This window comes from Danio aesculapii, chromosome 7 (assembly GCF_903798145.1).
Source record: "Danio aesculapii chromosome 7, fDanAes4.1, whole genome shotgun sequence".
NCBI lineage: Eukaryota > Metazoa > Chordata > Actinopteri > Cypriniformes > Danionidae > Danio > Danio aesculapii.
In genome coordinates this window covers 16,643,880-16,658,724 of record NC_079441.1, presented here as the reverse complement: position 1 = coordinate 16,658,724, position 14,845 = coordinate 16,643,880, and the positions used below count along the sequence as shown (strand labels likewise).

Sequence of the window (14,845 nt, the reverse complement as noted above, 5' to 3'; positions counted from 1 at the left end):
GGTCAAAATGTATATTTTGTCTTTTATGCCAAAAATCTTTAGAATGTTATGTGAATATCATTTTCCATGAAGATATTATGTACATTTCCTACCATAAATATATCAAAACTTTGATTTGTTTGAACCCTCAGATTACAGATTTTCACACATGTATATCTTGGCCAAATGTTGTCCTGTCAAAACAAAGTAAAAAATCTATTAAAAACTTATTTACTATTTATAAATCTTTCAGATAATGCACAAATCTCAATTTTCAAAATGGACGGGAACACACATAACTGGTTTTGTAGTCTGGGGTCACATTTAATTCTCCTGTGTGCTCTAAGTACATTGACGCGGTGGCACAGTGGGTAGCGCTCTCGCCTCACAGCAAGAATGAAGATGGTTCGAGCTGTATCAGTTAACGGTTCGGTGGGGCGTTTGCATGTTCTTTGTGGAATTTGCATGTGCTGTGTGGAGTTTTCGTATGTATCGCGTAACGTTGAAAAACTAACTGTAGGCGGTTCATTCCGCTGTGTCCACCCCTGATTAATAAAGGGACTAAGCATGAATGAATAAACAAAATGAAACAATTGACTGCCATCGGGGTTATAACAGTGATGCATTTAATTTCTGCCAGCTAGTTTCAGGTACACACCTAAACCAGTAAACACTTTACGGTTATAATTTAGGTTGAAGCTTGTTAGAACTGGGTTGGGATTAAACACAGAATGTCGTAAATGTGCAACAAATGTCCCATAATTTTGCCAGGAATATAGCAGTGAATTCACATTTATACACCTTTAAGTGCGACTTCTGGTTTGAGGTAGAAGGGGATGTAGCTCAGTGGTAGAGCGCATGCTTCGCATGTATGAGGTCCCGGGTTCAATCCCCGGCATCTCCACTTACTTTTCATTTCACTTTTAAGAAAAAAAAAAAAACCCTCAAACGCAAAGTAACACAATAAACAAGCGGAAGCTCATTATACACACCGAGCATTGACGAATGTTCATATTTTATATACACGGGGGAAAAATCATAACGGTTATGAAGATTTGAGGAGGAGACGCGTGAGTCGGAAGTTGCACTCCTTTGCAGATCATTGGTCGGTTACACGTCAGTGGACGTAAGAGTCGCCACGCCATTGGTCAGTTCCGCTCTCAGTGGGCGTGACCGAAAGCAGACGCACGCAAACAATCGAAGAATCCTGCACATTCCTTACTAGAATAAGAATAACATTTAAATGTCTTTACATGGCGGTAGGCGAAACGAGCCATGTCGTTTAGGAGATCTACAAAATCGCATTGCGTCGACTATGCGTTTTAAAGCAACATAATGCAATAATTCGATTCGCATTTTCCTCTGAGAGAGAAAAAATCTGGGACTATTGTTATATCGCACGGATACTTTTTGCTCAAGTTAAGATGGATTCGCCCAAGGAATTACCTCCTACTTCAATGACTTGAATGCAAGCGAGTAAACACGAACGATCTCTTATTGGTGAGTGCTTGCATGTCTCAATCCGTCGCATTTTAGGGAAAACGGGCCTTTTGCTTTGCATCGCATGTTCCGTTAGGAAAAGATTGTGGATAATTGACAGATAAAACAAGTAACCGAGCCACCATCACAAAATGAGCCGCTACCATTTTTTTATTCATAGAGAGTGCATGTTAATGATGAGGAGATTTAAAGACCTCTACAGCCTTGCAGATTATCATTATTAGTTTTTGCATTGGTGTATAGTCATTTTAAGGATGCAATGGAAGAAGAAATGCGTTGCTAAAATGTCTTGCATGTAACACAACATTCTGTGGCAAGCTGTTTTAACATTTATTGCACGTGGGATTGATATTCAATCGTGTTTATCTTTATTTTGCAAGTAATTAATTTTCTAAGTCTACCAGTACAATTTGCAGACAGTTATCTGTTATTCTGCTTATTTACTTTTTACTAGTTCTTATTTCAGTTGTCACTACACCTATTACAGTTTTTTAAGGTAAATTTGGTTTTATATTCGCACAGTCTATCATTTTAAATGAATAACAAATATAATAATAAAGCTGTAATGTATATGGAAATGACGTCTCACTGAATGAATTGCTACACTGTAAAACCCAACAGTCAACTTTATCAAATGATATGAGTGTAGTTAACTCAAAATTTACCTAAAGTTAATTCTACTTATTTGAAACGAGTTTTGAACTCAGTGTTGAAGGTAATGAGTTAATTAAATACCTCATTACTTTAACTTAAATGGTGTAAGTTTACAGTACTGCTATAGATTAGTTAACTCAAATGATTTGTAGCAATCAGTTTCCTCAAGCCGTTTGAGTTGCCTTAACTTATTGAGTTTTACAGTACTCAGTTGGTTTGAGTTCTCTTCATTTATTGGGTTCTACTGTGCTCAAATTGCTTAGTTTACTCAACTGAATTAAGTTCACAGTACTCATTAGGATTAGTTTTTGAACTTAAATGGTTTGTTGCAATCGGTTTCCTCAAATGGGTTGAGTTACCTTAACTTATTGGGTTTTACAGTGCATGGTAAAATGAGAAAATGAGAATGCAACCCTTTAAAGGTTTATATTGTATAAACTTTTAGAATTGATTTATTTTTATTTTATGATTATTTTTATTGTATTTATTCATTTACTTTTTATTTTTAACGTCAAGAATAATTGGCAGTACCATATGTTGATTTTTCCTATATTTGTGTCTGCCTATTGTAACTGTATTACTTCATGCTTGTTTATGCATGTAAGGCCTACTTTGTTTGTATATTTTTTTGAACAAAATAAAAAAATTACAAAGCATGTTATTAATGAAGATGAACAATGTATACTGACTTTTCGCTTACTAACTAAAGACACACTGGGAAAGAAATCCATAGATACTAGTTAATTTTAAAGGGATTAACGTTAAGATGGCTTGCCACAGCATGCTGCATAACATTCTCTTTGTGGTCAAATGCATCGCTTGCTTATAAACGCACCTGTGCTGCTGTGCACGGGAATTAGGCGCTGCAAAATAATGCACGGATTCAAGGCGCTGTCGGATGTTGTTGTGGACGTGATTTTATTTTTCTCCGCGTAGGTATGAGATGTTGTTAGCCTCGGCCGTGGTCGTCTGGGAATGGCTGAACGAGCACGGGCGCTGGCGACCCTACAGCCCGGCGGTGTCCCATCACATCGAGGCGGTGATCCGCAGCGACCCTCGCGGCGCCGGGAGCGTGGTGCTGGGCCAGGTCGACTCGCGTCTATCGCCGTACATCATTGACCTGCAGTCTATGCACCAGTTTCGGCAAGACACCGGTGAGAGACCACGAAATCCTGACTGTATCATGCAGCCTCTTGCTCATCTTTTGCATTTAATTTCTTAATTTAGGTGCATTTCCTCTGAGGTCAATCAAACGAGCTTAAAATCTCAAGTCTGGATTGTGAATGCTTGAAGGCAAACGTCTGCAGATGTTTATGAAAGCTCAGTGTTGTGTTGGTTGGTTGGGTTGGGCCTCGAAACCTTCATTTCAGCAACAGCCTCTGATATTGGTGCATGTTATTAATTCTCATTTGTTTATTATGTCTCCTGCAATGAATGTGGAGTTCAAGTGGTTCTGGCGTGAACAGCTAATGATTTTTTTTTGTTTTTGGGTCAATGGTGAGAAGGAAGAAATGATTTGAAGCTTAAAAAGGGGCGACGTGAAGTCGTAACAAAGAGGTGGATTGTTGGCTGTCAGAAATTTTGGGAGTCTCCATCACCCATGCTGACAATGGCCATTGTGCAAAGGCTGACTAGACTTCATGGGAAGATGGAGGAATGGAGAGAATAGGATAGAGGAATGGAGAGAATAGGGTCGGCGAAGGGTAGCGGCCCGTCGCTCCAAAAACATGAGGGAGGAGGAGATGGAAAAATGAATGGCAGTGGAGCGAGGTCATGAATGGGGGGTCGGATGGATAACCTTTGTGTTGCAGTTTAGGGACTGTCAAATTCTTGAGACTAATTATACTGTAGTGTTTGTAAGGACAAGCACATAGTTCTGTTGGACTGTGGAATCTGGAACAGACATAACAAGGCTTTGTTTTGTCTAAAATGTGTTGCTTTGGAAAGGCATAACAAAAGTTATTCCATGCTGTCAGGGTAATGCCACAACTCTCACTTAAGCGATCTTACATCTTTGACATGTTAATATGCATATCACTGAAAATCGAAACTGAGATTTTCAGTGAATCAATTTGGGCTGGATGTTGTTTTAGGTTAGTCTCTTTAACTCATTCTAACTAAAGCTATCTAACTCTTGATATTACTGGTGATTTTTTTTTTATTAGGGACGAACCGATACCACTTTTTTTACAAACTGATACAAGCATATTCATTTGTGTACTTGCCTATGCTAAGTACAGATTTCGATATATCTTCGATTTGGTTTCAACGAAAGTGATATTAATTTGAAAGGTTTTATTTTTTTGCCTGTAGCAAGGATAAACCCAAAAATCTTTAACAGAAGGCTATTCTAGCCAAAAACATACACACATTGTTGATAACCCTGTAAATAATTAGACGTGTGTGCAGTTTACGTTACCTTATTGAGTCACTCTCTTGACATTGCATATTGGGGATGCATAAAACCCTGTCATGCGCGGTTCTTCGCTATATTGACAAGTCCTGCTGTTAATCTGTGGGCCAGGTAATCAAAAAGTAGGCTTACATGATGTATTTTATAAATTGATTCTTTATAAGGACTCAGCTATTAATATATATTACAATAATAAATACATTAAAACATCGGAGTCGGGTAGAACAACAGATCACATCCACGTTGTGAAATAGTTGAGTGGTATCGGCATTTGATGTACGATACGAGTATTTTAATCAAGTATCAACCCGATACTGGTATCGGTGCATCCATACAATTTATACATGTTTTTTTTTTTAAGAATTATTATATATATATATATATATATATATATATATATATATATATATATATATATATATATATATATATATATATATATATATATATATTAGCAGAATACCACTAAACTGTACACATGTAAAGTTTATATTTATTCTGTAGCAGGTGGGCCAGTAAACATAATTACTCATCTGGTCATGAATGCACTGTCTTAATTTAAAAGAGTCTCCTTTGCTTAAATTATAAACGATATCTGCCTTCAATTTAAAAACAAAATTTTGTGCAAAATTTGTGTATCATGCAAAAATACATTGTAAAAGTAATACAAATGTTTAACAATTTAATTACAGGGGGTTCGTGGGGTCTTTTAAAAAGTATTAGTAGTTGATAAGTCAATTTTGAGAAAATGAATGCCCTTAAAAGGTATTAAAAAGTCTTAATCACCTTTTTACAAGGTATTCAATTTGTTCAAGTGTTGTCTAAAGTATTTGACTCGAAAAAAGCATAAATATATTCATTTTACTCCTAATATTAGCAACGGCGTGCTTGAACCACAGAATTGGTTTGGGCCGGGAGGCCAAGCTCCTCCGTCTGGATGATGTCACGTAATTTGCGACAAATACAGGAAGGTGATGTGACGCTCTCCACAGGTAGTGAAATCATAGAGCGAAACAGACAACAAAACGGGAAAATGTAAGTTTGCATTCTCCTGGATGAAGTCACTGAAAACAATGCCGTACTTTATTCTTTCAAGCTTTGTTTCTTCCAAGCTTATCCAAGTTCTGTTGCATGGTTTTGCTCCATTTATTTAACTACAATTGTTTATTAACAACTGTTTATTGATAACTGTTTAAGTTAAAAGTTTGATACTATTTAAAACTTGAAGTGGCGACGATGTCTTAACATGTTCTGAGAAGGTCTTTAAAAAGTCTTAAAAAGGTATTGAAATTACCTTTAGGATTCCTGCATATACTATGAATTAATCCATACAGTTTAATAAGTAGAAACAGTTAATCCAAGACTTAACAGAGTTATATGATGAATTAATTCAATTTGGGCCGTTCATGTGTAAACATTGATCAACGTAGATCAACTAGAGCTTATCTGTAAAATCTAAATTGGGGATATTATAAAATGCCAATTACAGGAAGTGCCAGTAGTGGTTTATTATTTTCAAGATTTTACAAATTTCACTAAGCTTGGGGGGATCATTGCACCATTAGGGAACAGTGAATGAAGAGGTTCTGGAAAGTGTTTTTGTGCCTTTTTTTGATGCTACCACGAGACTATGCTCATTTACCAACCGCAGCTTTCTGGAGGAGATAAGGACTACTAAGAGCATGTAAAAGGTAGGAGGGTGCCGAGCCTGTGGCTGTTCTGCAAGCAAGCATCAGTGTCTTGAACTTGATGAAAGCTGAAGCTGGTAGCCAGTGAATGGAAATAAAGAGAGGTGTGATGTGGGCTGTCTTTGGTTTCACTGAGGGCCAGTTATTTTTAGATTTAGTAGTTTTATGACATTGGCACAAATGTGGGTGAGTTAGTGATGACAGCATTTTCATGTTTGCATAAACTTCCTGTTTCTTTTGTACGAATTACTGGTTTAATTATTCTGCTATGTGGAAGTGTGATTGTTTTAGAACTTCATATTTAGTTGGGAGAAATGACTAGGAATAACAAATGGCAGAAACTGTCAGACTGCTTGCTCTACAGACAGCATGTTTATGACTGTACTTAAAAATAATATAGTTACAAAATATCAATTTGCAACATCAAACGGCATAAAAAGCTGTTTTTATGTCTAAAAATCAAGCCTCGAGCCAATAAGATTTCAGTGACTGCGCCCACTTGTTGCATGAAGACAAGAATAGAATCTTTGCTCATCAAAACATTTGTGGGTTTAAAAAATAAAAAATCTGTGATGTCGCTCTTTTTCCTTAATCTTTGCTTTTTCTTGCAGGTACACTAAGACCTGTGCGGCGAAGTTTCTATGATCCACGGTCGGCTCCAGGTCAGGGTTGGGTTTGGGAATGGGAGAACGACTCTGGTTCATGGACGCCGTACGACACCGAGGTGAGCATCGCCATCCAGGCGGCTCGGGATCGGCAGCAGCCCTGGCTGGACTTGACGCCGCTGGGCTTCTGCTACCTCATAGACCTGCAGAGTATGACACAGATTAATGGGCAGACGCAGCGGCGCCGGCGCATCCAGAGGCGCTCAGACTTGGCCTACCCCCTAGTCTCTGGCCCACTGCCTAAGCCACATGCATGGTCATCTGCTGGAAGTGGTGGACTGTTGGGTGTGGGTGTTTCAGGGGTCAGTGGAGGGAATGGCAGTGCCTATCCCAGTGGAGCGCTCCCAGCTTCTGCTATTACTTCACTGGGTCAGCCGTGTTCCTGCCAGCAGTGTATGTTAGTCTTAGGTGTCAAGACCCCAAGCATGGCACAAACTCTTGGGCGGAAACCCCCGCCATTACCCAAGCCGCCAAGTCCCAAAGCTCCATCAAGAGGACACTCGTACTCGCTAACCCTGCCTCACCCTCCTTCCCTTTCCCGAGTCCTCTCGCCACATAGGAACTCCACTTCGGGAGCTAGCGGAGGCTTCGGACACTCCCTCTCCCTGTTGGGCTCAGCCACTGCCGCTCTGTCCATATCCTCCAACCGTCCTCCACCACCTGCTGTACCGCCACCTCCGCCCCCTTCTACCACACCCCATACCACCTCCATGCCCAACCCTACAGCACCTACACCCTCCAGCACCCTTATATCTACAGCGACCACCTGCGCTCCCACGCCCTCTGCTCGTGTTCTTGGTCCCGTGTCGACAGCGTCAGCAGCTTGTGCCGCCCCGGTGCCGCCTCGCAGCAGTCTGGCTGGTCTTAGCCGTCCCGCCCTACAGAGAATCGCAATGGCACAGTCACGGGCACTGATTGCATCAGGGTAAGTCATCATGACTGGAGCCATCTGTGATACTGGCTTTTTTCTTTTCTTAACTTTTTTTTATTCTTTGGAGATCAGTCATGTCTAATTGGTAACCCTAAACTGTGACAAAAGAATGACAGAAGATTTTTAAGGTTCATGTCTCTACTTGTTTAAGTACAGTCACATATTTGTAAGCACTGTCTATTATATTACACATCAAAGATATGCCTTTAAAAACCCACAGTGTACACTAATTGGGATGACTGCATACTGAATGCCAGCGTAGTCACAATTGATGAATCACTGACAGGTCGTCTGAGATTTTGGTGTGGAGATAAAGGTTAAGGTGTTGTGGTAGTTTTACTGTGACAGACGGGTGGATTGGGAACCACCTGTGAACCATTTTACTATTTTTAATCAAAAATAGTAAGTTTTAAAAAGTATTCAAGCATTGTTCCCCCCAAAATGGTAATGTACTCACTAAATACTCTCCCTTAAGTGGTTCCAAACCTTTCTGAGTTTCTTTCTTATGTTACAAAGAAACACTAAGAAAAACATTTTGAAGAAAGCTGGAAACCTGAACAATTACTATTGAGCCTGAACATTTAAAAAACAATTACTATTATAGTCAATGGTTACATAAAAAAATTAAATATATATAAGGGTTGGGCGATGTGGACCAGATTGGCATCGTATTAATTAATTGTAGCCTACTGTTTCAACTACCTGACCCGCATGGTCTTTGTTTTACCCATAACCAAATCATAAATAAATAAAGATAAGTTAAACACAAATTACCACCTGTCATTCACTTTTTTTTTCTGCTGGACTCTGGCTGAATGAGTGATTCGTGTCATTATAATGGCATTGACAAACTTGGTTAGTAAAAAAACATCCAACAGCAACCAACCGATGCTGGTTGGTTTGCGATGCTGGTTTAGCATCGTGATGTCTATCGGCCATCTGCGAAGGACGATAACATTGCCTATCGACCCAACCCTAATATATATCATAATTTGTGTTCAACAGAAGAAAGAAACTCAAACAGGTTTGGAACAAGTAAAGGATGAGTAATGATGAGCTGTCCCTTTGAGCACGTATCAAATAATAATAAATGATTCTGTTCTTTTGAACTTAGTTTATCAACAAATCAAAAAACAGCATATTAGAAAGATTTTCGAAGGTGAGGATTGGAGTAATGTTAAAATTTGTCATCACAGGATAATATTTCACAGTATTATCCTTTGTATTGAATTTAAAAAGCTTTTTAAAAACAGTACCAACTTAAATGTGTATTAAGCAATATTTGAAAAATGTAGTTGTTGACCACATTGCAGCCAAGTAGCAAAAAGGGGCGTGTCTAGCAATTATAGTGGAGATATTAAAAAGGGGTGAGATGTTGTTAGGTTATAGGCAGGTTTGTTTAGCTGCTTTAAATGTTACAATTTAGCAAGATTAGTTTAACGCACTATTAAAAACGTTTATAAACAAATCTCACTTTTGAACAGTTGTGTATGGGAAGTTTGTTTGTTACTAAGCAGAGCTGAGTGAAGATATGGTTGCATTTCATTTTGCTGGCATTTCAGTAGGAAATAATCAGCTTCCCAATGCAGATTTTTCTTGTGTTTCCAGTTGATCAGATTTGCCGCATGCTCTGCAAGTGTCTTCTGAGCTGTGGCTCATGCATCGCTTCACTATTGACAATAGATGATGTTTCAACATTCTTGCAGAGAGCAGATTTTGCGCTTGTATCTCTGCTTGGAACAAGATGAGATTGTTAAATGCTTTAGCTTGATTTCAGCCGCTGCTGCCACAAATGTCAAAACCTTGACTGTTTACAGAGAGACTGTCACTCTGAGATGTGTACACCGAGATAGTTGGCTAAGATTCATCACTCTTTTCAGAATACGGTTCACCTTTGGACTGTAACGTAAATATGACAATTGATAACTTAAATACACATCCCATGAGTTGACTTTTGTAAACATAAAGGGTTTGATTAGTAGTTCATTTGTTTTTTGTATATGTGGGCCTGTGCTGTGATATGAGACGGTTTCACTTCTGTTTTAGTTTATTTTGGTCGAGAGAAGGAAGTTGTTTGGTTATCTTGTTTTTCAAGAATCATTGAAATGTTGACACCTGTTAAAAGTAAGAACATTTAGGGCTGTCAAAAACATCGCTGGCCTGTAGTGTTTTTGTTTTAAAGGCTTTTTTTCTACACTGCTGAAAATCCTTTTTTTTTTTTTTTTTTTACATTTTTAACATTGGATCCAGAACTTAGTACTTGGTATATCAGAATTCTCACATTTTTTTAGTGATAACCACTAGAAAGGCCTATGATGTGATGACTGATCAGTTAACCACAGTTTCCCTTTCAAAGGACATTAGTTTAATTTCTAACATGACAGGCAGTGTTTCATTGCAAGGTGTAAACTAGAGCTGTGCGATTAATCGAATCACAATTCGAAACATTGCGATTAGCTAATCGCAAGAGGCTGCGAAATAAAATATATATAATTTAATTTCCGGCACCCAGAGAAAATACGTGACTGCCGTCTGTGTGTGGCAGTCTTACTAGCCAATTGAGTGAGCACACTTTCGTTCTTCCCAATCAAAATTGCGTAACTGAACTCTGCGGAATTCCCACAATAAAACAAACAAACAGGAAAGCACGAGTGAATGGGATGATGGCAAATTTTGGTTTCAAAGTCACAGACACCAAACAAAAACAGGTAATTTGTAAGAGCTGTTTTAGAATTGTTGCCACAGCACGAGGAAATACAACAACTAGCACTCAAAAAAATTCCACAGGCGGCTATATGAGTAGTGTCTTGCTAAAAATTCTACGTACAACAATTGCCAGTGAAGCTCAATCTAGTAGCGAGCAACAGCAAAGTACAATTTCAGAGTTGTTTGCAGCTGTTACAGCGTATGAAAAAACATCACGAAAGCACCAGGAGATAACAAACGCCATAGCTCACTACCTCGCTGAAGACACGGTGCCTTTTAATGAAGTGACCAAAGAGGGATTTAAAAACCTCATCCAAATGCTGGATAGGAGATATAGTCTTGTGTCTAATGCATATTTCAGCCATTTTGCTGAAACGTTGAATGTACGTTGTACGTTGAATGTTGTGATATTTTTTTTGTAACATCTGTGATAATTATTTTGTTTTTTAGACATTATAAGCCACAGAAAGGTTCTTTGCTCAGTGTTCTGTATTTTCATAATTATAATTATTTTGTTTATATAATTTGAGCTCTTCTTTGAGTTCAACTTCTTTACAGAAAGGTGAGGTAATTTTATTTGTGCTTTCTGTTTGCTCTAATTCAAATGAAACACTTATTTTTCTCTAATGTTGGAGTAAGTTAACATATTTTCAGTTTCTTTTTTAACTAACACTCACTGCATTTTAGCAGTAAGAAGTTACTATACAGATTATTGAGCTGAAGCTTAAAAAAATTGTAATCTCAAATCAAATCGAAATCGCAACATCTGTCAAAAAAAATTGAAATTAGATATTTTCCCCAAATCGCACAGCCCCAGTGTAAACCTTTAAAAAAGGCATTATCAATGGAGCAAAGCTATTACGAGTCACCATGGCAACATTTAAATAAAGAGATTTTTTTTAATTAAAAATAAGTAATGTAATGTGTGACGTTTATAGACTTTTCACTTGAAAAGTGGGCAATTGGCTGTAGTTTTTACTTTTTATTTATTTATAAAAATTATATTATTAATATTATTTTAGGGGTTTTCACCTTTATTGTGTAGGACAGTATAGAGTATTGACAGGAAAGCATGGCGAGCAGAGAGAGGGTATAGGGCTGGCATAGGACCGTGAGGTGGGAATCGAACTCTGGTCGCTGTAAGCACCGCAGTGCATGTGTCGACGCACTAACCACTACACCACTGGCGAAGTTATTTCTGATGTAATTGCATTAAATTACATAAAATAGGCTGCTGCATAGTTTCTACAATGGACCAGGAAATAATGCATTTTCAGTACCCCAAAAAACATTTGTTTTGTAAACAAACAGTCTCTTGTGCTCACCAGGGCAGCACCTACTTGGTAAAACTGAAGAAAACCGAAATCTTGTGAGTAAACACAATATTTACAATCTAAAATAACTGTGTTGTATTTGTATTGTTAAAAAAATTGTCGTCTGACGGTAAAGCTTGTTTTAGCTTTAATAACACTTCAGCGTCACATGATCTTTCAGAAATCCTTTTAATATGCTGATTGGCTGCTTATTATCTTAATGTTATGAATATTATAAACCGTTGTGCTGCATACAACAAATTTTGGCTACCATGATAAACTCCTTTTCAGGATTTGTTGAGTTAATTCGGCCTGATAGTAACTATGTAAGTTTTGTCAGTTTAGTGGCTAAAGGCTGATTTATACTTCTGCAGCCTGCGCATGGTCGCAAAGCCCTCGCCGTGGCAGACGCCCACGGTGATGCGCTCTTCTCAAAAAATTTAACTACACGTCGCAACGATACATAGCACAAGCTCTGTGATTGGTCGGCTTGGTATCGCTGACGAGTGTGGGCAGTGCTGAGAGCCGTGAGCCCGATGGAGCGAGTGTTTACAAGTGTCGAGTCCCGTGACGAAGCTCCAGATGAAAACTTTTGTTTTATGTTTGCCTTATGATTAAAGTAGTTGCACGTCCGCCAGTTCTCACCTCTGAATGAGCGAGATTTAGCTACTTTTAGTGATCAGAATAAACAAAACATTCATCAAGAAACTCAACACAGAGGAATATAAAACCCTACTGCCAGCTAGCGTTTCAGAAATGTTATTGCAGAGCAACACAAACAGAGCGCAGAAGTGCACGGCTAGACGCAAGACAGGCGCCGTGGGTCACGCCCAGTTAGGGCTGCACGATTCTGGCAAAAATGTGAATCACAATTTTTTTTGTTTAAAATCAAGATCACGATTCTGTAAATGTAAAATAAAGGTTAATATGATTAGCCTATTATTATTGTTAATTCTCAAAGATATGGTAAAACAACAATAATAATATTAGGCCTATGTGTAGGTCTACTGTTGCTTAAAATACTAAATTTTGTATAGTAATTATGGTAGACTTGAACAGACTTTCAATATGTTCTGTTTGTCAATTCACAGTCAAATTATGACTTCAGAATATAACTATTCATAATTATAAAGTTGATTTATTAGGTTTAAGACATGTGCTTGTCATCTGTTATTGACAACATTATTAGACCATTTGTTTTCACTGGTAAAATTAGAATTTTGTCATTATCAGATTCCTTCTTGCATTATATTTAACATTATGTATAGACTAGGGTTGTTATACTGACACAATAAACATTTATTTTCATGCACAACACTCAAATATCATAAACATATCAAATGATTGTCATAATCATAACTCTAAAATGCGATATGATCATTTAAATGTGCGCACAGGTTTCACTTTCACTTCCGAGTGCTGCTCATGGCTGCTGACACTGTGAGAAAAAAAAAACACATACATGCAAATCAAACCTCTCGCACGACCCTCAAACGATCGCTCTGTGCAACAAATTGAACGTTATTTACAACTTCATTACCTGTTATTCACAGCCTATGCAGGTTTTGTTCACTAAAGTAGGCGTCATGTGTGCACGCGCGCGTTCTCTGTAGTAAACAAACATTGCTTCAGCTCACTTGTGATTTCGCGACCATGAATACATCATTACATGAAGACAGAAATGACATTTTTGGGTGAATTATACCTTATAAATACAGTATGTGACACTTTTAACGCCATTTGAAGGTGGCAATGTTGCTGTGAAGATTTGTGAGACCGCCTTGCTTCTCTCGTGACTTTAAAAATAGAATTGGCTGAATGGTAGAAAAAGCTGAATTAAGATCATGTGTAGGGTCGAATCGAGATTGTGATCTTTTTTCGATTAATCGTGCAGCCCTACGCCCAGTGTTAATTTTGTTGACACAAAATTTTTGTCATAATTTTTGTTACTCACAAGTTTCTACTGACAAAAACTAGATGACAACTAATAACAAAAATATACTGAAATTTTCGTTGACTAGGAAAAATGAGACCAGAATTTAATTGAGGGACGTTTTTTTAGGAAAATATCCAATCAAAATTAATCTTGGTGTGTGATGCATGATACACACACACATTTGAAAAGCAACTGATCCACAGTATAAGCAGGATGCACTACGTTAAAATAAAGGGTTTGCTAAATAATTGCATTATCCAGTTCTTACATGTGGATTGATTGCCAACACATGGTTTTACAGATTACTTATAATATAAATAAACAATGCATATCTAATTTTTGGTCATCAATGGAAAAGCTATATTCCATATTGTAATAAGACCATATATTTAATTTTAAATTAGAATATTTTGCATAAATATATAAAATATTTCAATAAAATTACGTTAGATTAAACCAAATATATTTTAGTCATCAAAGTATAGGGTATATTTAGCCAACTAAAATCCTATGAAATTTAGTCGACTGAAATCAAAATGATTCGGAAGACTAAAATATAACTAAAACTAAAATGGAATTTTAGTAAAAAGACCAAGACTAAAACGAAATCAAAAAATACTGTCAAAATTTACACTGTTCACGCCGATCACTCGACGCATTCGCTAATTTGTATAAGTTCAGTCATACGAAAATGTACGATTTTTAAAAAGGCGTGGTATCCAACCCCACCCCTAAACCCAACCGTCATTGGGAGATAACCAAATCGTACTAAATTGTATGAATGAGATCATACGAATTAGCTACTAAATCAAAAAGTTACGAATTGCTGTGAGATTGTGTTGATTAATTAGATTCAATAGATTAAATATTTCATAATAAATGTCTTTACTGTCACTTCTGACCACCTTTACTAAATAAAAATTTCTCATTTACACAATAAACGAAGTCGACCCAAGACATTCCCATTACACCACAGATGAGAACCCATGTGTCCTGTGGCTTCCATGCGAGAAGGCGAGAGAATAGTTAATGAAAGGAAGCTTTCTAGACGTTGCTGGTC

At 37.6% G+C, this 14,845-nt stretch overlaps 1 protein-coding gene and 1 non-coding gene across 2 annotated transcripts in view; both read left to right on the top strand.

Annotated features, from left to right (window-relative positions):
* The first annotated feature begins 811 nt into the window (after positions 1 to 811).
* trnaa-cgc (transfer RNA alanine (anticodon CGC)) lies at positions 812 to 883 on the top strand. Its single transcript has one exon. It is a non-coding gene; the product is annotated as a tRNA-Ala (tRNA).
* A 286-nt stretch (positions 884 to 1,169) lies between these two features.
* The window catches only part of dtx4a (deltex 4, E3 ubiquitin ligase a), a 40,943-nt gene continuing 27,267 nt past the window's right edge, over positions 1,170 to 14,845 (top strand). The window contains exons 1-3 of the mRNA XM_056461138.1: positions 1,170 to 1,479; positions 3,070 to 3,287; positions 6,846 to 7,824. Coding sequence (XP_056317113.1) covers positions 3,077 to 3,287; positions 6,846 to 7,824 — 1,190 coding nt within the window. The 5' untranslated portion in view covers positions 1,170 to 1,479; positions 3,070 to 3,076. The remainder of the gene's footprint in view (positions 1,480 to 3,069; positions 3,288 to 6,845; positions 7,825 to 14,845) is intronic.